Source organism: Patella vulgata, chromosome 6 (genome assembly GCF_932274485.2).
Source record: "Patella vulgata chromosome 6, xgPatVulg1.2, whole genome shotgun sequence".
NCBI classification, from domain to species: Eukaryota; Metazoa; Mollusca; class Gastropoda; family Patellidae; genus Patella; species Patella vulgata.
The window spans coordinates 10,161,238-10,184,411 of record NC_065884.2 but is presented as its reverse complement, the minus strand read 5'-3'; the positions used below and the strand labels follow the sequence as shown (position 1 = coordinate 10,184,411).

At 39.5% G+C, this 23,174-nt stretch overlaps 1 protein-coding gene and 1 long non-coding RNA gene across 2 annotated transcripts; one reads left to right on the top strand and one right to left on the bottom strand.

Moving 5' to 3' along the window:
* The first annotated feature begins 1,806 nt into the window (after positions 1 to 1,806).
* LOC126824245 (uncharacterized) lies at positions 1,807 to 6,756 on the top strand. The gene is made up of 2 exons (XM_050553441.1): positions 1,807 to 1,825; positions 5,281 to 6,756. Exons 1-2 carry the CDS (start codon positions 1,807 to 1,809, stop codon positions 6,720 to 6,722), a joined length of 1,461 nt encoding a protein of 486 aa, XP_050409398.1. The 3' UTR covers positions 6,723 to 6,756.
* Positions 6,757 to 8,722: 1,966 nt separating this feature from the next.
* LOC126825185 (uncharacterized) lies at positions 8,723 to 11,686 on the bottom strand. The gene is made up of 3 exons (XR_007681838.2): positions 11,632 to 11,686; positions 11,178 to 11,271; positions 8,723 to 9,895 (listed from the first exon to the last, which is right to left on the bottom strand). It is a non-coding gene; the product is annotated as an uncharacterized LOC126825185 (long non-coding RNA).
* Positions 11,687 to 23,174: the final 11,488 nt, after the last annotated feature.

The following is a 23,174-nucleotide window of genomic DNA, read 5'->3' as shown; positions in this document are numbered from 1 at the left end:
AATGTCCCTCAAAGTCAACTGACTGGCGTGAAAAGGTAAACCCATCTTCACTAACTCGGATGTTGCACGTAGGCGTACGAACCCGATGAATGTTAGGGAGGCAGACCTGAAATGCCCGAAATGCCCGGCGGTGCCGGTGATCAGCTTACCGTGTAGCCAGAGGCCTCCCCAAGAAAGTTTGGACGGCCACAAACGCGTTTTCCTGCTATACCCCTCCCCGTTGCAACCGGACTCGTACGCCTATCTGTTTCCTGAATGATTCACCTGCGGCCTAATAAAAGGTGACATATTTATTGTTAAAATGTGTAACAAGAAAATTAAAACAATCTCGAAATTTGACATTTTATTATATTCACTGTATAATGTTTCAAATGTGTATATAAGGCCATCTTTTAAAACTTGTATTCAGTGAAGTTCTGCTCCAACAGCTTCCAGGATACAGTGGGTAAGCTGAAATTCAATTTGTAAAACTTTCAATACATGTAAACGAAGTTATGTCCAACCAAACGGTACAATTCAGAAAAAGTGAACATTGTCCTTATGCATTTTAGGTAATTGGGGTAGAATAAATCTACGTATATTATGGTCTGTGAGCCGCGTTAGTTCAAGCATGGACATATACGGTCCATGGTTCAATGAATAAGACACTGGCTCGCTCGCCCGGGGGTCTTGGATTCGCTCCATGTGTGGGCCGAGAAAGTTGCTCGGGATTTTCCGACATGGTTTCCGACGTTATTTTATGGTATAGCGTTATTTATTGTAGTAGGCCCACACATGGTTATTTGTTATAATACATAAATTTATTTGTTATAATACATAAAGTTATTTGTTATAATACATAACGTTATTTGTTATAGTACATGTTATTTGTTATAGTACATAACGTTCTCTGTTATAGTACATAGCGTTATTTGTTATAGTACATAGCGTTATTTGTTATAGTACGTAACGTTATTTGTTAAAGTACATAAGGACACAGATCACTAAAGATTTCCCCATTGACTCCAATGTTAATTCTCGTATCTTAGACCGGCTCTAACTTTTTCCCAAATTTTCGTTGGGTAGAACGCTTTCTACCACAGATGGAGCAACATGTGGCAACCACTTGCCCAAAAGCACGTATGAGGTTCTTCATGAAAAACTTGAGATACACAAGCTGGAAGTAGAGACAAGTAAACATGCAATTTCAGGCCCTATTATATACATTTCAACCTAACCAACCTCTCAACTCTTGTATCCTTCCGCATCAAAATTATGAATGTTCACCAAAACCTGGCAGAAAATGTATTTTCAAACCCTTTTCCTCGATTCTACACCAAAAAGTCAACAAAAATCGCCATGCAAAAGGGGGAAAAAGGAAAAGGGAGAGGAAGACTAAAAATAGCTTTGGCCCTTGTTTCATGTGTGACGGCGTAGGAATATTTGGTGATCTGTGTCCATAACGTTTGTTGTTATAGTACGTAATATAAAAAGCTATCGCACGAACTATCCCACCATTGTTAATGAGTGAACTAATAGAAGTAGCGTGAAAGAGACTAAATATGCTCTGGGACACCTTCAGGACTGACCGTAGGCACTATGGGATCCAATTGGGCACTCCCCCCACCTACCATTTACACCAGAGTAGATTACTCACAGCACAGAATAATTGGACACCGTCACCCGATGCCATTATTTCTCATTTGATGAGTTCAGACAGCTAACACACTATTGATGTACTTTTATATTCAGTTTAAATCTGGTTGGTGTCTATAGAATATAAAGATGAAGACGACGATGATCTTGTGTTTGATTGTGGCTATCTCTATGGTTACAGCAGCAGATGGTGAGTAATTAGACTTTATTATAATTCTTTGATAAATTCATATGTCGCAGTTATATGCGGCACCTAAAAAAATATTTGGACTGGTTGCTTTAAGTGTTTGGGATAGGGTGAGGAGAAATGATAACGCAAGATAGTTTTAAAAGTTTATAAAAATATCACATACATATAGAAAAAAATATAATTATAATCTTGCGAACACGGTTACAGTTTAAAGATGCAGCATCAAAGTATCAATAATAACATCACATAGAGAGAGAGAGAGAGAGAGGGTTTAACGTCCACTCGACACAAACTAGGTCATTTCGGGACTAACATATGGTTTAATTTTATTTACATAATTCGCTTGCGCGTAGGGGTTTTTAGCAGTTGGAGGAAACCGGGGGACCCGGAGAAAACCCACGAGGTTGGACAGGCGACCCTACTCCTTGTCACGTACAACCGGGGAATCGAAACCTCGCCAGTTGACTCAATGACAAACCGTATGATACAGCGCGCGCGTGCTAACCATTCGGCCATCCACCCCCCTATAACAAAAACACATTCCATACTAAACTGTAACGATACAATTCAATGTAACACAATTTGGAGCATATCGCAGTAAACCCAATGATTGACTTCCATCTTTGCATACAGTTTATTAATTATTTCATGAAATCATAATATAGAATCATTCATTCTACCCACACCTGAGTTCATACCTAGAACAAATAACATACCAAACATTCATGTATTTTAAAGTTATAATTTCATATTTTTAATTTATATTTTTAAATGTATTAAAATAAAGCCCTAATATAGATGGTATCTATAAACAGTCCTACTTTTTATAGAATAATCCTATTAATCCTATAATTCACTATTGCCAGTTGAGAAATTGGCAAAAATATAATTTTCAACTTCAAATTCAAACGTTTGAAGATAGCTATTCCATGGTGGGGAATAGGAAAACAAGGGAAGTAATTGGGAGGTAATTGTGTTATTATTTCCGGTGTGAAGATTTTTAAGTGTGAGAAAGATAACCTATGATCGTATAATAGTGAGTTGACAACCTATTGAGCAAAAGACATAGAAATAATTATGTTTTGACTTTCTATGAAAATATGAAATTGTAACTTTAAAGATAAATGTAATAATGTAAATGTATCTTATCAGTTTATGGAAATGAGCTGTATGAAGTAAAGGAACGAGCAAGTTATCTTACCAGCATATACCTGAAGCAATGGCCCGAGAAATCCCTCTCCGCTCATTGCTGGATTGGCTTCTGATACTTGAGCTTTTGAGGGAGTGTGTCTATTCTTCCCGTTCAATCAAATCTATCCCAAGTACAGCAACACTGAGAGCCCTTCGTTTAATCTGTGGTCTTGTCTAAAACTTTGGACAGTGATTTAAGGTATTAAAGTAGCTAAGTCTCTAACTCAATATCATCAAAAATCTTCGACATTGAAAACACGATTTATTTGTCGCTTTAAATCAGCATTGCTGTTGTGATCTTACCGGGAAAAGATAACCTTCTGATGTCCAAAATTTAAGACAAAATAAACATTTTACAATTGGTACACGAATCGTGTACCATAATGCGTTTCAGCGCTATTTGTAATAAGGGACTCGAAATACGAGGCTAGGCATATTCCACAGGTCATGTCAACCGGTGACGCTATATTCTTATCTGGACAGCATGCCCAAAAAATACTAACGGCGTAGACTGGAAAAACCAGACGCTAGAGATTGAAATTCGATTGAGAATACTGGCGTATTTCGCCGAACCTAACTGATTAGAAATTGGAGTAAAAACAGAAACGATTGAATGTAAATCAATTTATATACATTCATATTACATTATTGTATTCGTTGCGACCCATTTGTGTCAATTTCTGGGTCCCAAATATTAGCGACTTAGCTCCTTTAAAAACTGTGAAAATCTTGTTCGTTTCCATACATTATTGTTTACATTGTATCAGAGTTGATAGCCTCGTTTGTCACGCAATTGGTTTTTCTGCAATATTCTGCTATGCACTGATTAATTGAGCATAATAAAAACGTGAGTCATGACGTAACTTTATGTAAACATTTTTGATCCAATGTAGAGCTATGTTTAAAGCGTAATCATATTGTTACGCAGTTAGTTATTGGTTGTTAATCGGACTATTGACCAGTCATAATTTGGAAAAGAAATTGGCTTCCATTAAAGCAGTGTTTAGTGGGATTAGCTCTAATCAAAAGAAACACTGTGGGAAGTATGTCCAACCAGAAAAAACGAAAATTGGGAGAAAATACTGATTCATATCTTTTAATAAAATGCGCTGGCCAAATAAGCCAATCAGAATACAACCAAATAATATCACCTGATAAACAACCGCAAAGTGAAATGTACAACAAAACCTTCCAGAACAAAAGTAACTCCTCAATATTTTCAACTAAGGAACCTAAGAATAAATTCCACTAAATATAAGAATCAAATCCTAATTCCTACAAAACAAAGACCGAAACTTGAACAGTATAACTAGAATAGAAACATATATGCATCACAACCCACTTTTGTAATTATAAGAAATCAAAACGCGAAATCCCATTAAACAGGCATTATGCAAGAGCAAAATCTGCTTATTACAAGTCTTTCTTTAGGCCTGAAATGTTATCTAAATTATCAATTAGACATTAATTAACTTATCCAGACCATAATAAACTCTCGATGTCAAGGCTAGCCTTCGATGTTGGCTGGATTAGATTCCTACATGCCGCTTAACGGCCATTAATAATTAAATCAAAACAGTGGATAATCGAGACTATGATGTTTATATTAATGATTTTAGTAATGATGACCGAGACTATGCGAAAATTTCACCCGCTTCGTTCTCGGCTCATAGTGGATCAATTTGACTGAAATTTTCAGCAAATTACCTTTACATTATCTAGTTTTTAGCGAGAACTGCCATCTCTTTATCTTATCTCCCATATTGTATCTTTAATTAAATATCACGACCAAATAATTAAATGGACAAACTGAAAAGTAGCAAATTATACCCGTTACACATAGAATTGACCAGGCGTACAAATTCCTCACAAAATAACCGAAATATTTTAATAAATTTAGCTGTTTATTCCCAAATGAAAACTCGATATTTGAAACATAATTGTACGGAAATTCAAACTACTTCGTTATCATTTTTATTTATGTCAAATATTTATTTATATCAACTCAACTCAAATAAATATTTACAAAAACTCAACTCAAATATTTATTGATAAAAACTCAACTGAAATATATATAATTTATAAAAACTCAACTCAACTCAAATATATATATTTATAAAAACTCAACTCAACTCAAATATATTTATAAAAACTCAACTCAATTCAAATATTTATTGATAAAAACTCAACTCAAATATATATTTATAAAAACTCAAATCAACTCAAATATATATTTATAAAAATTCAACTTGTTATTTTTACAGATTACCGTGGTCAAGATAATCCTGACTGTTACCTGCCTGAGGTACCTGATTACGGTACTAAATATCATGTTACCACCTACCAACCAACAAAATCAAAGCACGCCAAAGTAATTAGACCCTGTCCATTGTATAAATATGGATTTTATGAAGATCCAAACGACTGTGGTGCCTTCTTTCAATGTTCACCAGCAGGGTTGGTTCGTACCAGATGTGCGAAAGGAACACTTTACGACAGAAATATCCAGAGATGTAACCACAAGGGATTTGTCACTTGTTACAGCGGTGTCAGTTGTCCTCACCCGTTTGGTCTTTTCCGTGATCCCAGATTCTGTAACAAGTTCCTGAATTGTTTCAAGAATATCCCCTACGTTCAAGCTTGTCCAGCTGGTCTGGTGTTTAATGCTATTGCTCCTGGAAAAGGTTTCTGTGATTACCCTAAAAATGTCAATTGTGAAGATAACAAGATCGCTGTAATCGAAATCCACAAACCAGTCATCGTTAAACACCCAGTCTACACCCCAGTTGTTAAACAGAAAATCGATAACCGGCCAGTTTTGGAACACCAAGTCGTTGTTAAACAGCAAGTCGATAACCGACCAGTTGTCGAACACCCAGGCTACATCCCAGTTGTTAAACAGCAAGTCGATAACCGACCAGTTGTCGAAGACTCAGTCGTTGAGAACCCAGTCGTCACAACAGGCAACACCCCAGTTGCTACACACCCAGTCTACACCCCAGTTGTTACACACCCAGTCTACATCCCAGTAGTTAAACAGGAAGTCGACAGCCGGCCAGTCGTTGCGCACCCAGTCGCCACAACAGGCTACATCCCGGTTGTTAAACAGCCAGTCAACACTCTAGTTGTTAAACAGCCAGTCAACACCCTAGTTGTTAAACAGCCAGTCGTTGAGCATCCAGTCGTCACAACAGTCAACACCCCAGTGGTTAAACAGCCAGTCAATACTCTAGTTGTTAAACAGCCAGTCGTTGAGCAAACAGTCGTCACAACAGTCAACACCCCAGTAGTAAAACAGCCAGTCAACACTCTAGTTGTTAAACAGCCAGTCGTTGAGCAACCAGTCGTCACAACAGTCAACACCCCAGTAGTAAAACAGCCAGTCAACACTCTAGTTGTTAAACAGCCAGTCGTTGAGCACCCAGTCGTCACAACAGTCAACACCCCAGTAGTTAAACAGCCAGTCAACACTCTAGTTGTTAAACAGCCAGTCGTTGAGCAACCAGTCGTCACAACAGTCAACACCCCAGTAGTTAAACAGCCAGTCAACACTCTAGTTGTTAAACAGCCAGTCGTTGAGCAACCAGTCGTCACAACAGTCAACACCCCAGTTGTTAAACAGCCAGTCAACACCCCAGTCCCAGGGGACATCGATAATGACGATGTTGATGATGATGATGATGATGATGATAAAATGCTAATCTAAAATATATATATTTATTAAATATTTCTTTTCAAAATATGTCGTTTATTGTTTATACGAAATGAGAAGTTATATCAGGTGTTTTAAAAGAAATTTACATATCCTGCATCGTACATGACACCCTTCTCTACTAGAGTTTTAACCTGTTCATGGGTGGCTCGCACTGACTTGTTAACCTGGAGGTCACATGTTTGATCCGGATGTTGGTCGGCGTAGTTCCTATTTGTCAGTGATACCGGGGGCCCCTATCTCGTGTACACATTGACGTGCACGTAAAAGAACCAATGACAGTTAGAAACCAATTGCTGTCCGGGCAGAATTCCCGTCATAGCACACTGTATGATTTATGTCCGCTTTATTAGACAGGTATGTGTAGAACGTTAAGCTCAATTTCATCTAGTCAACGAGCGCTTCTGGTTTGGATTGAGTGCAAACCTGTCTCTTTAAAAAGTCAAGTATGTTACAATATAGACCTGGTTGGGAAAATAACTGGCGTAGTGACTGGCGACGGTAATACTTCGATCTAATGCGCTTGATTTGATTGCATTCAGGCAAAATGTGCTTAACTGTCAAAGAAACATAACAGTGTTCACATTCTGGTTGAGGCTCTCTCTTCAATGTGTGACCTATCCAAGAGCGACACAAAACAGGGAGGGAGAGAGAGAGAGAGAGATTAACGTCCACTCGACACAAACTAGGTCATTTCGGGAATAACATATAGTTCAATTTTATTACAATAATTCGCTTGCGCGCAGCGGTCTTTAGCAATGGGAGGAAACCGGAGGATCCGGAGAAAACCCACGAGGTTGGACAGGCGACCATACTCCTTGCCACTCACAACCGGGAAATCGATAACCAGGCCAGTTGACTCAATGACAGATCTAATGATACAGTGCGCACACGCTAACCATTCGGCCATCCAACCCCCCGATGTGACACAAAACAATCTCATCAGTCCTGTCGGGCCTATATGAGGTTATCCAGTCTCCCATAAGAGGCTTATTAATGTGATTGAGTTTATTTGTGCCTGCAATGTCACAAGATCGTTGCCAGAGGCCATAAATAAATGAATTTATAGAACATTTAGAATCTGTGTATGATAAATAAAATTGAGATGTGGGGACATTTAAAGCAGGTTAGGCAGTCAAAGGGAGATAACGAATCTAATAGTTTGGGAAGTTTAGACTAATTTAGAAACGACTAATAATGTTGTAAAACTAACAGTCGTTGATCCAGTAACATAAGACTTTCATCTTTTTTAGTGTTTTAATGCGGGGGGTAAATGATAACTTTTTATTTATCAAATATCTACCCCAGAAATTTGGCTTCAATCACAACTGGAAGGCCATAATTGTCAACGAGGAAAAGTTCTGGATCTGGATGTAAACCTTGCTTCTGACAGAAATGCTTGCGGACAGTCTTTGATTTGGTAAAAACGAAATCTATGTTCGGTTGCCCATTGTTGAAGTGAATTCAAATAAAGCTGCAACTTACGTTCGATTATCCGTATACATGTCGAATCATAACACATATGAATGTCATCAACATAAAGAGCGCCATTACCGGGTCCAAGGCACGCTGTGAAAATTGCAGGAAATGGGTCGGAAAATATTGAAATGAAGACAGGCAAGCGACCTCTCCATCACTTTGCAAATGCAGCTAGTTAAAGCGATCGGACGTATGTAACGGATATGGTTTGAAACCTTGTTCTTTGCCAGGCCCTCTGTCCTGCACCACTGATAAGAAGAAACCACGCAGGAAAATCCCCATGAACTCGTCGGCTAACGCTAGGATCGGACAAGAGATACCGTGCTTTCTCCAACGTAAACGTTTGAACCAGGTGTCCTAACCAGATCAGATTTAACAAACAACAAAACAAAATGATTAAAGAAATTCAACCAAAATTTATTTAACACAAATTTATTTTTAAATAAAGTTTTACAAAAATGATTGAAATCAAGGATAATTCGATGTCATAGTTCTGAAAGGTGTAAAGTCTAACAGTATGTCGGATTTAGGTTTTACGATATGAGAGAAAAACCTAATCCAATCTTAATAACCCAGTTAGGATATCAACATTTTTAAAAGCTGTTTTATGTGGAAGTTACGATCTTACACTTCTGAAATTTGCATAGAGAAGCCCCCCAATGTGATTAGTGATCCTCAAGCTATTTGGGTCATAAGTGGCACTTACAACCTTTCAGAACTAGGGCATCGAATTATACATATATATTTAATGTAAGCAAACATAGACCAGGATAATTATTATACATTTATATAATGTTAACAAACATAGACCAGGATAATTATACATTTATATAATGTTAACAAATATAGATCAGGATAATTATAAATTAATGTCCAGAACTAGAGAAGAAAGAAAATCCTATAAAATATTCAAATAAATAGACATAAATGTTAGACATTGACAAACAATTCAATTCCTTAATAAATTAAAAATATTAGTAAATGAAATTATTTGGATTCATCGCTGTCGTAATTAGAGCGAGTGTAGACTGTCTCCTTAACAACTGGGGTGTAGACTGTCTCCTTAACAACCGGGGTGTAGACGGGGTGCTCAACTTGCTTGCTTCGTCTGTATTCAGCATAGTCACGTGAATTATCTATAGGGTTATAATTCTTAGGTTCCTTGTGAACTTTGGTATGGACTGGTCGTTCAACTGGGGTGTAGACTGGGTGCTCAACTGGGATGTAACCTGGGTGTTTAATGACTGGTTTGTGGACTTTGATTACAGCGATCTCTTTACCTCCACAATAGACATATTTAGGGTAATCACAGAAACCTTTACCAGGAGCAATAGCATTAAACACCAGACCAGCTGGACAAGCTTGAACGTAGGGGATATTCTTGAAACAATTCAGGAACTTGTTACAGAATCTGGGATCAGGGAAGAGGCCATATTGATGTGGACAACTGACGCCGCTGTAACATGAGACAAATTCCTTGGTGTTACATCTTTTAATATTTCTGTCAAAAAGGGTTCCTTTAGCGCACTTGATACGAACCAAACCTGCTGGCGAACATTGGAAGAAAGCACCACAGTCGTTGGGATCTTCGAATAATCCATAATCCAGACAGGGCTTGATTACCACGTGTTTGGATTTCTGTATTGGTTCATGTTGATAAAAATTGGGATTATCTTGACCATAGTAATCTGTAAAACAAGAAATAAACTGGAATGAAGGTTTATCGTTCTGCTGTTCTGAACAAACCAGGTAAGAATTTACTCAACTTTCACACTCTGTTTATGAGAAATATCTTTGATCCAGAAACACATTACTTTGCACATAGTTTCTTATTGATGCATTTGATACATTAAAACAACAAAAGTTCTATAAAGGGCTATATTATTTTAGTTAAAATAAGCCGAACAGTTTTGAGAAAATTCGTGAAGTCGGGGCCTGGATAATAAAGAGGGAAATACGCCATGCAGTGGCTATGAACGGGTACTTTGTCCGGACAGCTATACGACCTACTCTTATTTTAAATTCTAACTGGCAAGAGTTATTTTACGTTCACACTAACGTGACAAGGAGTAGGGTCGCCTGTCCAACCTCGTGGGTTTTCTCCGGGTCCTCCGGTTTCCTCCCACTGCTTAAGACCCCTACGCGCAAGCGAATTATTGAAATAAAATTAAACCATATGTTAGTCCCAAAATGACCTAGTTTGTGTCGAGTGGACGTTAAACCCCATCTCTCTCTCTCTCTCTCTCTCTCTCTCTCTCTCTCATTCTCTCTCTCTCTCGTTCACACTAACGTGTACACTGGATCTCGTTTTTTCCGTCCCATCCGAGTGACGATATTCGTCGCCAGACTCTTAGCGACAATATTCGAGGCTCCCGTTAGAATAAGAGATCGGTGTTAGTTTGTGCGATATATGACTTCTATTCACGACCATATTTTAGAATGTCCCAGATCCATGTTCTCACTGTGCTGTGTGTCTGACAAAGAAGGAGTGTCTAGTTCTTTGTATAGAGCCTTAAACATAACATTAAACTGTAAACATGGGAATTAAAGTATGATATTTTGTACGGGTGGGGAATCATTTGGTAAGTGTCGAGGTGAATACATTATGCTTTATCCATATTACTCTCATATATTCGTATATCGCCCACGTTCTGGTTGATGTGAGGGCTTAGCCAATGAAACTGTCTGGCGTTCAGTGCGGGGAACTTTGGGTGTCCCAAACGCTTATTGGTTAATAAAATGTCTGACGTCATGGGGTCAAGAGTCCATCGCATGACCCCTGACGTGACCTCCAACTACAACTGATCTGATCTTCATGTAGTGGAGGCCATCGAAAGTATAAAAAACTAAACGAAATATAGTTCTGTATTATAATCAGATTGATATTGGCAGAGATAATAAATCGGCGCTTGGTGTGATTTTCCTTAAAAAAAATATCATATTATATCATGATTAATTTTATTTACTCACCATCTGCCATAACCATGGAGATGGCTACGAACAAACACAATATCATCATCGTCTTCATCTTTTATAAGTTCTAAGGATGCCAACCGTGTTTTAACTGAGAAAATAAAACAGAATCGTTTTAATTCAAATGTAGGTGTACAATGCATAAGCCACGCATAAAAACAACTTTCGAAAATGCATAAAGAAGCCAAACGATATCTACCCCAAACGGTACAAAATATAGTAAATTAATTCAATAGTTTCACACAAGCTTAGTGGGACGTTAAACCCCATTTCATTTCATTTCAGACAAGCTTGTCATCAGGACAGACCCTTCCGAATATAAACAAAATAAAATTCCATACTGTGTAGGTTAGTGACATATTTCTCCAAACTCAAAATGGATGGAATTGAAACATTTTATCAACAAAATAGTTCATTCGTTTTGATTTAAACATAATGACATAAAACTTACCCAATGGTCTTCGAAATAAACAAAGTTGTACTAAGGTTCAGGCAAAGTCAAAGCACTGTAACAATGAATACAAAATGAAAATGACTGGCTTATATACACATAAGAAAGATTTAACAATTTGTTGATGGTAGAACTTTAGTAAATAAAACTGTCAAATATGTAAATGCATGTCCGTTTACAATATTATAAAAATGATTTTTAAAGATATCCTGATTAATAAAATCTGACAAGTGATATAAACGCGTGTTTATATTATCCCACACCTTGTTCTAAAATAGGTATTATCAGGAAGCCAAGACTCATAGGTCAAAGTTCATGGTATATCAGTATTTCACAAGAACAATTAAATAAGATAGAAATAGACACCGGTATCTAGACACCGCATTAACTATTCTATATAGAGACTTATAATATACAATATACACACAGGGGATAAGTGGGTAAGACGCTGGCTCGCTAGCCTGGAGGTTGGGTGTTCGATCCCTGCATTGGCGGAGAAAGTTCACCCAGATTTTCCGGCGTGGTTCCCCCTTGTCAGTGATACAGGACGGAGGGCCTGACAAGGACAGCTGTCTAGTCGTTCGGGTGGACGAAAAATCGAGGTCCCGTGTACACAGTAGGAATTCGATATAAGAGTAGACCGTAGTGCCGCTGTCGAAGCAGAACAGTAGGACGTTAAGCCCCATTTCATTTCCTCACACACACACACAAAAAAGACAGAAAGAAAGAATTAATTTTAATGTTTGGCGCTTATCACGAAGATATTTATGTGAAGACAAATATGGCGTTAAGTTGTTTATTTTTTTAAATGAAGAAAGAATAATTGATATATTTCGACATACACCAGGATATGATTCATATATACCCAGGTTACATACACGATATCTAATAACTTAAAATACCCTTCCTCATGCAAGTGAGTTCAACAAAATTATATACGACACTTGCAACAGTGGGCGGAAACCGGAGGACCCGGAGAAAACACAAACACATGAGGTTGTACATGGCCCTACTCCTTGTCACGTATCGAAACTACGCTTTTGAATCCTGAATTACTTACAGGTCCTCTCTCTCTCTCTCTCTCTCTCTCTCTCTCTCTCTCTGAAACAAACTATTGAATCCGCATTTCTTACGACCCCCTCTAGTGACGGACGCGTGTAGACGTTGACGTGCATGTTATAGAACTCTTGATAGTTGGAATTTGAAATACCAGAATGCTGTAGCGGCATACAGGGCCCCCACATTGCGGGTGGGTGGGGGGGCATATGCCCGGAGACGACACTTATCTAAGTGCATACCAGAAATATTAATTTTGTAAGAATATTCCTAATAAAAAAACTGTATTTTAAAATTATTGTAATCATAAAAAAATCAACTAAGCGCAGGCATTGAACAAGGCACTGAATACTGCCCTGGAGCGCTACATATAGGCTTGTGTGAGCCCTGGTGGCTTCGTCTGGACAAAATGCCCTGACTTTCGCCATTGTCCCAATGGATGTTATGTGTGTGTGTGTTGGGGGGGGGGGGGGGCGGGGTCAGAGCTGAAATGCCCCCGAACAAAATTCTGTTTATACCCGGTTGCGCCGGTTTTCAGCTTACCGTGTAGGGGCCTCCTCAAGAAAGTTTGGAAAACTTAACGGCCGCAAACGCGTTTTCCGACTTCAGTGTGGTCCAATACTTCCTAACTTAGGTGCCTGATCTGAATTTAAACAACCAATCAATCGTTTAATCCACGGAGCCGCGTTGCAGTTTTGTGGATTTCGCCCTCCCCCAGACAGATGCCCTTTTCTGCTATTCTAGCTCGTGAGTCAAGCAACTTCAAAGTTGTCAAATGGTTTCGCAACCAAAATCCCACTCAATGCCAACCTGAATTTCAATCATCCAATCAGACTGTTGGAGCTGCATTCACAAATAATAATCAATGCCCGAAAAATGTCGCACAAAGCAGTGTGGCCCCAGACAAAATGTTTTAATCCATAGTCAATTCAGTACAAATTCGCGGAATTCAATTAAAAGAAAAGTAAACTTTGTGTTTGATTAGATTTCAGGCACTTTATTTTGCCAACTAAATTATATCATAAATCCTCCCCCACCCCCAATCCCACCCCCACTTTACCCGCCTGCCCGAAAATTCAGATTGTTTAAAGCTTAGGTACCCCCCTCCCCTCCCGCCCGACCTGACTCGTTCGCCTATGATGATGCAGCAAAGTTGGACGTTAAACAACAATTCATTTTATTTCCTGAACGAATTCACCTATACGGCCTAATGGAAGATGACATATTGTTTGTTAAAATTTGTAACATAAGGAAATTAAAACAATTTCGAAATTTGACATTCCTATTTTTAATCCATCATTTTAATCTATCCACTGACGTTTCAAATGTGTATATAAGGCCATCTTTTAAAATTTATATTCAGTGTATTTGATCCGTTCTTGAAGACGTATACATTCTGCTCAAACAACTTCCAGGATACAGTGGGTAAGTTAAAACTTCATATTTAAAACTTTCAATACATGTAAACGAGAAAGTGAACATCGTCCTTATGCGTTTTAGGTCATTGGGGTAGGCATTACAAAGTCTACATATATGTCTGGGAGTCGCGGTGGCTTAGTAAATAAGACGCTGGCTCGCTAGACTGTGGGTTCGCTCACGTGCAGGCTGAGGAAGTTCCGTGGGATTTTCCGACGTTGGTTCCTCTTTTTTTAGTTGTGCAGGACAGATGGGACGAAAAACCAAGGTCCCGTGTACACATTGGCGTACACGTAAAGGATCCCTTGACAGTTGAAATTCGATATAATAGTTGACTGCTCTCCGGGCAAAATTTCCATCATAGCACACTGTATGGCGGATGCCGGTCTTCATTATCCCGGTCGGTACAGAAAAGTAGGACGTTAAACCCCATTTTATCACGTTTATGGTCTGTGTCATTTCGGTTCTGAAGTGACCTAGTTTGTGTCAACTCTCAGGATATTAGATAATGGGCTAGATGCATAAAGTTTACGTATCTATATATTATCAAAAAATCGACAAATCGTAGCCGAATGATTAGCTGTGTTTCTGTATTTACCCACAGTATGGCCTGTGTTATGCAGACAATGGTCCTACATGCTCATCCTACACTTTTTAAGGTTCGACTTCAGAAATGTATTCTCTCTCGATACTTCTTTAGTTTGTTTTATTGGTCTTTTGTACGATGTGACATTTAAAAAAAAAATTGACTTTCAACTTTACGATCTTGAGGTATAAAAGCACACTTTTAATTTGTTATAGTATGTAATAGTATGTGTTATTTGTTATAGTACATAGCGTTATTTGTTATAGTACATAACGTTATTTGTTATAGTAATAACGTTATTTGTTGCAGTACGATACCAATATTCCTCATTAAATTTTGATGAGTTCAGATAGCTAACACACTATTGATGTACTTTTATATTCAGTTTAAATCTGGTTGGTGTCGATAGAATATAAAGATGAAGACGACGATGATCTTGTGTTTAATTGTGGCCATCTCTATGGTTACAGCAGATGGTGAGTAATTAGGTTTTATATTTATAAAAACTCCACTCAAATCTATATTTAAAAAACCTCAACTGAAATATATATATATACTATTCAAAAAAAGTAGGGGATATTTGATTTTGGGGGCATAATACTAAAATATGCAAATGACTACGAAAAAAGTCACTATAGAACCTAACAGAAGAAACATTTCCAGTTACATGTGACGCCCAAACGCACCAATAGCTACCGCATGGAATGCAGGTGATGCTTGGGATCATCATGGGGGTCCAACCCAAGATTTGCACGACTCTGACTTTGAATGTTACAGTCATTGTGGCATTGAATTCCAGGGTGGAAACATCAGTTTAATTGTTTTAGTGACCAGAAAACAAATTTTGATATGCGTCAGCTTACCCAAAATGAAAGGTTACGTGCCCTTGGCATGCTACAGATCGGCACAACACAGGCGGTTGTGGCGCGGACGATGAATGTTTCTCAGTCTGTCATAAGCAGGCTATGGTCCAGATACCGTGATACACAATCTGTACAGGACAGACCACGCTCAGGTCGACCAAGGGCGACAACTCAAGCCCAAGATCGATTTATCCGTACCTTGGCCTTGAGAAATCGTGTCATCACAGCAAATCAGATCAGCGCTCGTCTTCAAACAGACACTGGTGTGAGAGTGAGTGGCCAGACGATTCGGAATCGACTGTATAGGGGTCACCTTCGCGCCCGACGTCCTCGCGTGATCCCTTGTTTGAGAGATCATCACATTCAGGCAAGACGTCGTTGGTGTAGGGATCATCAACACTGGGATAATCGACGCTGGAGCAATGTGATGTTTTCAGATGAGTCAAGGTTCACTGTTGATTTTTTGGACAGACGTAGGAGGGTGTGGCGTCGTCGAAACGAGCGCTTCCAAGACGTTAACGTCATCAGACATGATCGATTTGGGGGTGGTTCTGTTATGGTGTGGGGAGGCATCACTGTTGCTGGAAGAACGGCTTTACATGTTGTTGCAGGGCGTGTTACAGGCCAGTACTACCGGGTCAACATCTTGGCAGTCCATGTTGTGCCGTTCGCACGACGTCATGGCCGCCGTTTCATCTTCCAGGATGACAACGCAAGATGTCACAGGGCCAGGATCGTTACAGGTTACCTCCAACAACAGAACATCACCACATTACCTTGGCCAGCACTGAGTCCCGACCTCTCCCCCATCGAGCATGTCTGGGACATGCTTGGACAGAGGTTACGTCAACGTCAACAACGTCCTGCCAATGTCCAAGAACTTGCTGCTGCGTTGCAACAGGAATGGGACAATCTGGACCAAAATGACCTTAGACGTCTCATTAGGAGTATGCCACGTCGGATCAATGCTTGTTTGGCAAACAGAGGAGGATTTACCCGTTACTGACTTGGTTGTGATGCTGTGGTAACTTTGCTGTTTGACCCCGGGTATCATTTTACCCTTATAATGGTCAGTCTGTGCCTTACTTAGTCTAACGATCATTTGGAATAAATCGATGAATGTGAACTTCATTTCATTTTGTCATTTGTTTCTTCGTCAGTTTCATTAGGTGACTTTAATAACACTTAAAAATCAAATATCCCCTACTTTTTTTGAATAGTATATATAATTCAACTTGTTATTTTTACAGATTACACTAGTGAAGATAATCCTAATTATTACCAGTCTGACTCTCAAGTTGATATTAGTACCAAATATCATGTTACCACCTACCAACCAACTAGATCAAAGCACGTCAAAGTAATTACACCCTGTCCATTGTATAAATATGGATTTTATGAAGACCCCAACGACTGTAGTGCCTTCTTCCAATGTTCTCCAGCAGGGTTGGTTCGTACTAGATGCGCTAAAGGAACCCTTTACGACAGAAATATCCGAAGATGCAACACCAAAGAATTTGTCACGTGTTACAGCGGTGTCAGCTGTCCACATCCATTCGGTCTTTTCCCTGATCCGAGATTCTGCAACAAGTTCCTGAATTGTTTCAAAAATATCCCCTACATTCAAGCTTGTTCAGCTGGTCTGGTGTTTAATGCTATTGCTCCAGGTAAAGGTTTCTGTGATTACCCTAAAAATGTCTATTGTGAGGGTAAAGAGATCGCTGTAACCAAAGTCCACAAACCTGTCGTTAAACACCCAGTCTATACCCCAGTTGAGCGCCCAGTCTACACCCCTGTTGAGCACCCCATCTACACCCCAGTTGTTAAGAAGCCAGTCTGGAAAATTGTTGTCGTTAAACGCCCAGTTGTTGAGCACCCAAGCTACACCCCAGTTGTAAAACAGCAAGTAGATAACAGGCCAGTTATTGAACACCCAGTCGTTGAGCACCCAACCTACACCCCAGTTGTTAAACAGCAAGTAGATAACCGGCCAGTTATTGAACACCCGGTAGTTGAGCGCCCAGTTGAACACCCAATCTACACCCCAGTTGTTAAGAAGCCAAGACGTAAAATTATTACCTACACCCCGGATGAACGACCAGTTTACACTCGCCCAAGATACAACAGCGATGATTAGGTAGAATTTCATTTACAAATATTTTTAATTTATTAAGGAATTGTTTGTCAATGTCTAACATTTATTTCTATTTATTTAAATATTCTTCTCTAGTTTTGGACATTAATTTATAATTATTATATAAATGTATACCGGTAATTATACTTGATTTCAATCATTTTTGTAAAACTTTATTTCAAAATACATTTGTGTTAAACGAATTTTTTGTTGAATTTCTTTCGTCATTGTGTTTAACTGTTCGTTAAATCTGATATGGTTAAGAAAGAGAGAGAGAGAGAGAGAGAGAGAGAGATTAACGTCCACTCGACACATACTAGGTCATTTCGGGACTAACACATGGTTCAATTTTATTTCAATAATTCACTTGCGCGTAGGGGTCGTTAGCAGTGGGAGGAAACCGGAGATCCTGGGGAAAACCCATGAGGTTGGACAGGCGACCCTGCGCCTTGTCACGTACAACCGGGGAATCGAAACCCCGCCAGGACAGACCGTATGATACAGCGCGCGCATGCTAACCATTCGGCCATCCAACCCCCAATATGGTTAAGACAACTAGTTGTGTTAAAATTCCCGTGTACACATTGGCGTGCACGTAAAAGATCCCTTGGCAGTTGGAATTCGATATAAGAGTAGGCCGTAGTGCCGCTGTCCGGGCAAAATTTCCCTCATAGCACACTGTATGGCGTATGCCCGTCTTCATTAGCCCAGGTTAGGAGCAGAACAGTAGGACGTTAAACTCCATTTCATTTCATTTCATTTTTGTGTTAAAATTGTCGTGAAGGAATAAAACCATGACATGGATTTGTTTTCTAAAAATATAACCCCACCAAGACAATTCACAGTAGGTATTGAAATATCCTGTTCCCGTGGGTTCTTTTGCATGCTGATTTATGGAAGTAGCGTGTTTATTTCAGATATGGCGGTTACCGTCTAGTCAGAATCAGAGACACCTGTTCCACTCCTACAAGATATTTAAATACCTACAGTGAAATATCATGTTGAGACAAAAGCCAGTTAAGGAGCATTAATTTAGCTGGAGATTATTCTAAAGATTTTGCTAGACAAGCGTTATTTTCTTTAATTCCAACTCACATATGTCCCTTTATGACAGCTATAAACCCAGTTTAAAATTAGGGATGCTATGAGTGACTTGTTCTTCCAGGACACAAAATTTCCTTGATAGTACACTGCATGTTATAAGTCCGTCTTCATTAACCCAGTCGGTGTAGAAATATAGGACGTTAAACTCCATTTTTTTCCGACATTATTTGTAAAAAGTCCTTGCCAGTTGTAAATGCAAGATTAGTATAGTGGCGTGCAGGGGTGAGGGGTGGGTCTGAGATTAAATTAATTTCGGAATTTCATTTATTTCTTTCATCTGATGGGGATATCAGTGGCAATATCGGTGACGATACCATGATGCTTAAAATTTGACAAATGGCTGGCTGAAGGGGATTCTAGAGTTTCAGTCCAAAGCGTGCCGAATTGACAGAAATGCAATCAAGTGATTTCTAATTGAATCTCGTCACAGTTATGTCAGTCCCGACAACGGAAGTGGTGTGAATACAAACATTGGGGATGCTCCATTGTCAGTCCAGAATGTGACGAAATGACAGAATTGCAATCGAGTGGAGTGGAATTGAGATCTGTCACTGTTCTGTCAGTCCCGACAGTAGAATCGTTAAGTAATTAAACACAACGAATATGTTTCGGCTGCATGGTTGGTTGAGATATTTTCTTATTTAATCGACGCATGCGCTGTAGCCTAAAATACCCCTTTTTCAGTCGATTGTCTCTATTTTTGGGATTGAGAGAATTCAATTCCGATACGTTCAATCGAGATCCCCCGTAATGTTTCAGTTGCCATGGTTGGTTGAGATATTTTCTTATGCAGTCGGTGCATGCGTTGTAGCCGGAAATCCCCTTTCACTCGATTATCACTATTTGGGGGATTGAAAGAATTCAACTACGGAACGTTCAATCGAGTTTCCCCGAATTGTCTGTGGTTATATAGGGTTTCAGAAACAAAGGAGGGTAGTAAAATGAAGACCCACCTCTCGTAAATACCGTTTTAATGTAGACGCGGGGTTATAGATATTGCACATGTACATGCCAACCTTAGATTAATTTCCAGTCGTCTGTCGGAGCGGGTCGTGGTAGTCCAGCGGTAAGAAGGCTCGTTTTTTGCCCCATCCAAACGACTAGAAGTTGTTCCTTGCCAAGCCCTCCCGAACTACATCGCTGACAAGAGGGAACCATCTCGGGAAATCCCGAGGAAGTTCTTCGACCACCAACGAGACGGAACACGGAACCTCCAGGTCAGCGAGCCAACTTCTTACTCACTGTACTACCGAGACCCCTCGTCGTACTGCCCAAATGATCCCTGTGTTGGCCAAGTGCCTCGGGATTTTTCAGCGTGTTTCAGTGGTGCAGGACGGAGGGTGGGGTTGTTAGGATTCCCGCGTAGCACAGGCGTATGTCTGTCTGCATTAAACCGGGTCGTACAGACAAGTAGTATATTAAACCATTTAAGTTAACATGGTTTCAATCATACACAGCTTGTTAATTTGACACAAATAGTCTTGTTCAATCATACACTGCTTGTTAATTTGACACAAATAGTCTTGTTCAATCATACACTGCTTGTTATGAAGTGTGTTAACTACTAGTAATTTGACACAAATAGTCTTGTTCAATCCAGCAAAGTCTTTTTTGATGTTTATAAGAATTGTAGGTGAACAAACTGCTCTTGGTAATTTACCTCCAGGTTGGTGCTGACGTGCTATAAAACCCTTACAGACACACAAATAAAATGTAAACTCAAAATATTCCACAGACAAATAACCTAATACAGGGGGAAATTAGAACAGATTTTCATTTCACTGTCAATATCTTTTGGCAGTTGGAATTCAATAAAAGATAAGCCGTAGTGTCACTATCTGGACAAAATTACCCTCATAGCACACTGTATGGCGTATACCCGTCTTCATTAGACCAGTCGGAGCAAAACAGTAGGACGTTTAACCACATTTCATTTAATTTTTGGTACTATCCGAACGACTAGAAAGCTGTCCTTGTCAGGCTCTCCGTCCTTAACCATGAATGAATTAAGGCGCTGACTCGCTAACAAAGAGGTCCTGGGTTCGATCCCGGTGTTGGCCAAGAAAGTTCCTCGGTATTGTCTGATGTGATTCCACATGTCAGTGGCGAAGGGCCGAAGGGCGGAAGGCCTGACAAGGAACAGCTTCTAATCATCCGGATGGGACGAAAAACCGAGGTCTCATGTACACATCGGCGTGACAGTTGAGATTCAATTACGGAGGAGTGTAGGCAGATCAAAATTATGGCACATAAGGAGGTTGAGGGCCAGTGCCAGGAAAGTTTTGGTTCTATGGCCCATGTTAGAATTGATTTGACGTGTATCTGTTCCATGGCGTACCATACACTGACAATTGGTTGACATATCATCCTGAAGATCTGAACATGAACATTGTTAGCAATAATCTGTATTCAGTGACTACTAGTTTAACACTTTAAAATCATCTCACAGGTTGGCAGATTGTAATCTATATTCAGTGAGTACTAGTATAACAAATTAAAATGAACTCATTTTAGTAAGTAGATTAATATGTATTCATATTCAGTGATCGAGTACTAGTTTAACAGTTTAAAATCAACTCAGTTGAGTTAATAGATTAATCTTTACCCAGTGAGTTCTAGTTTAACAAGTTAAAATCAACTCAATTTGGTTAATAGATTAATCTGTGTTCAGTGAGTACTAGTTTAACAGTTTAAAATCAACTCAATTTAGTTAATAGATTAATCTGTGTTCAGTGAGTACTAGTTTAACAAGTTAAAATTAGCTCAATTTGGTTAATAGATTAATCTCTATTCATTGAGTTCTAGTATAACAGTTTAAAATCAACTCAATTTAGTTAATAGATTAATCTGAATGTTTAATAGATTAATCTGTATTCGATGAGTACAAGTATAACAGTAAAAATAAATCCTGTCCAGTTAATAAATTAATCTGAATTCAGTTTACAAAAATCCTTGTTAAATACCTCGATATGTACAGTTTTCAAAGGCCAGACTACCCCCATGTGGAGGATCTGGGTTGTTTTATCAACGTCGTGGTATGTTAAAGTGGGTGATGGCTGTTGTGAGGGTGGGTGATGGCTGTTGTGAGGGTGGGTGGGGTGCGAAAGTTCATTTACGACACGGAAATGAAATGAAATGAAACGGGGTTTAACGTCCAACTGTTCTGCTTCGAACAGGCATACGCCTTACAGTGTGCTATTAGGGACATTTTTCCCGGACAGCGGCGCTACGGCCTACTCTTATATCGAATTCCAACTGTCAAGGGATCTTTTACGTGCACGGCAATGCGTACACGGGAACTCGGGTTTCGTTCCATCCGATCGACTCGACAGCTGTCATTGACAGGGATTCTAGAGTATAGGACTATGTGGTAATGAAGGGCCGTCCTGTTTTATGGAGGTGGTCGATGCTTTATGGATGACAAACATTATTTTATGAAGGACGTGGGTTATTTTATGAATGGCTGAGCACTGTGTGCTTGTATGATATTCAGATATCTTACTAATATACTGGCAACCCAATTTCATTTGCTTATCCACAGATTTGGACAACGAAATAATCGGTTCCAGTTTCTATCTAAACCCATAATAAAGTGCTCTAAATCTCATCTAGGGCGATGGAATTTTCAAAATTTTCTAGGGGACGACACCGAACCCTCCGTCGTTGCATGAAATACGTACACTGATTCAGCAGATGTTGATCGTCGCACACTCTAATCGAGAAAAAAATCAGAGAAATACCAGATACATTCAGTCATTTATCAGAAGTGTTCACTGGTTGCCAGACCTACTAAGGATGAAAGCAAACCAGGAGAGAGCAGTGGTCGATGGTGCATATACGTACATTAAGCGCGATGTCACAGGATTTGGTTGGAACAGGGGAATGGTACACTATCGTTATTGGGACGTTAAAGCCCATTTCTCTCTCTCTCTAACTTTTAATGCAGAAAAGTAAATCCCATTTCGTTTCATTTTATTTATCTGCATGGCTAGGTCTGGTTTCGGGGATCACGTGGCTAAGTGGGTAAGACGCTGGCTCGCTAGCCTGGAGGTCGGGTGTTCGATCCCTGCATGGGCCGAGAAAGTTCATCCATATTTTCCGGCGTGGTTTCCCCTTGTCATAGATGTAGGACGGAGGGCCTGACAAGGACAGCTGTCTAGTCCTTCGGATGAGACGAAAAACCGAGGTCCCGTGTATATATTGGAATGCACGTAAAAGATCCCCTGGCAGTTGGAATTCGAGGCAAAATTTCCCTCATAGCACACTATATGGCGTATGCCGTCTTCATTAGCCCAGTATAGGAACAGAACAGTAGGACGTTAAACCCCATTTCATTTCTATGTCTGGTTTCATTAGACCGACTAGTCGAGAAGAGTAAGACAAT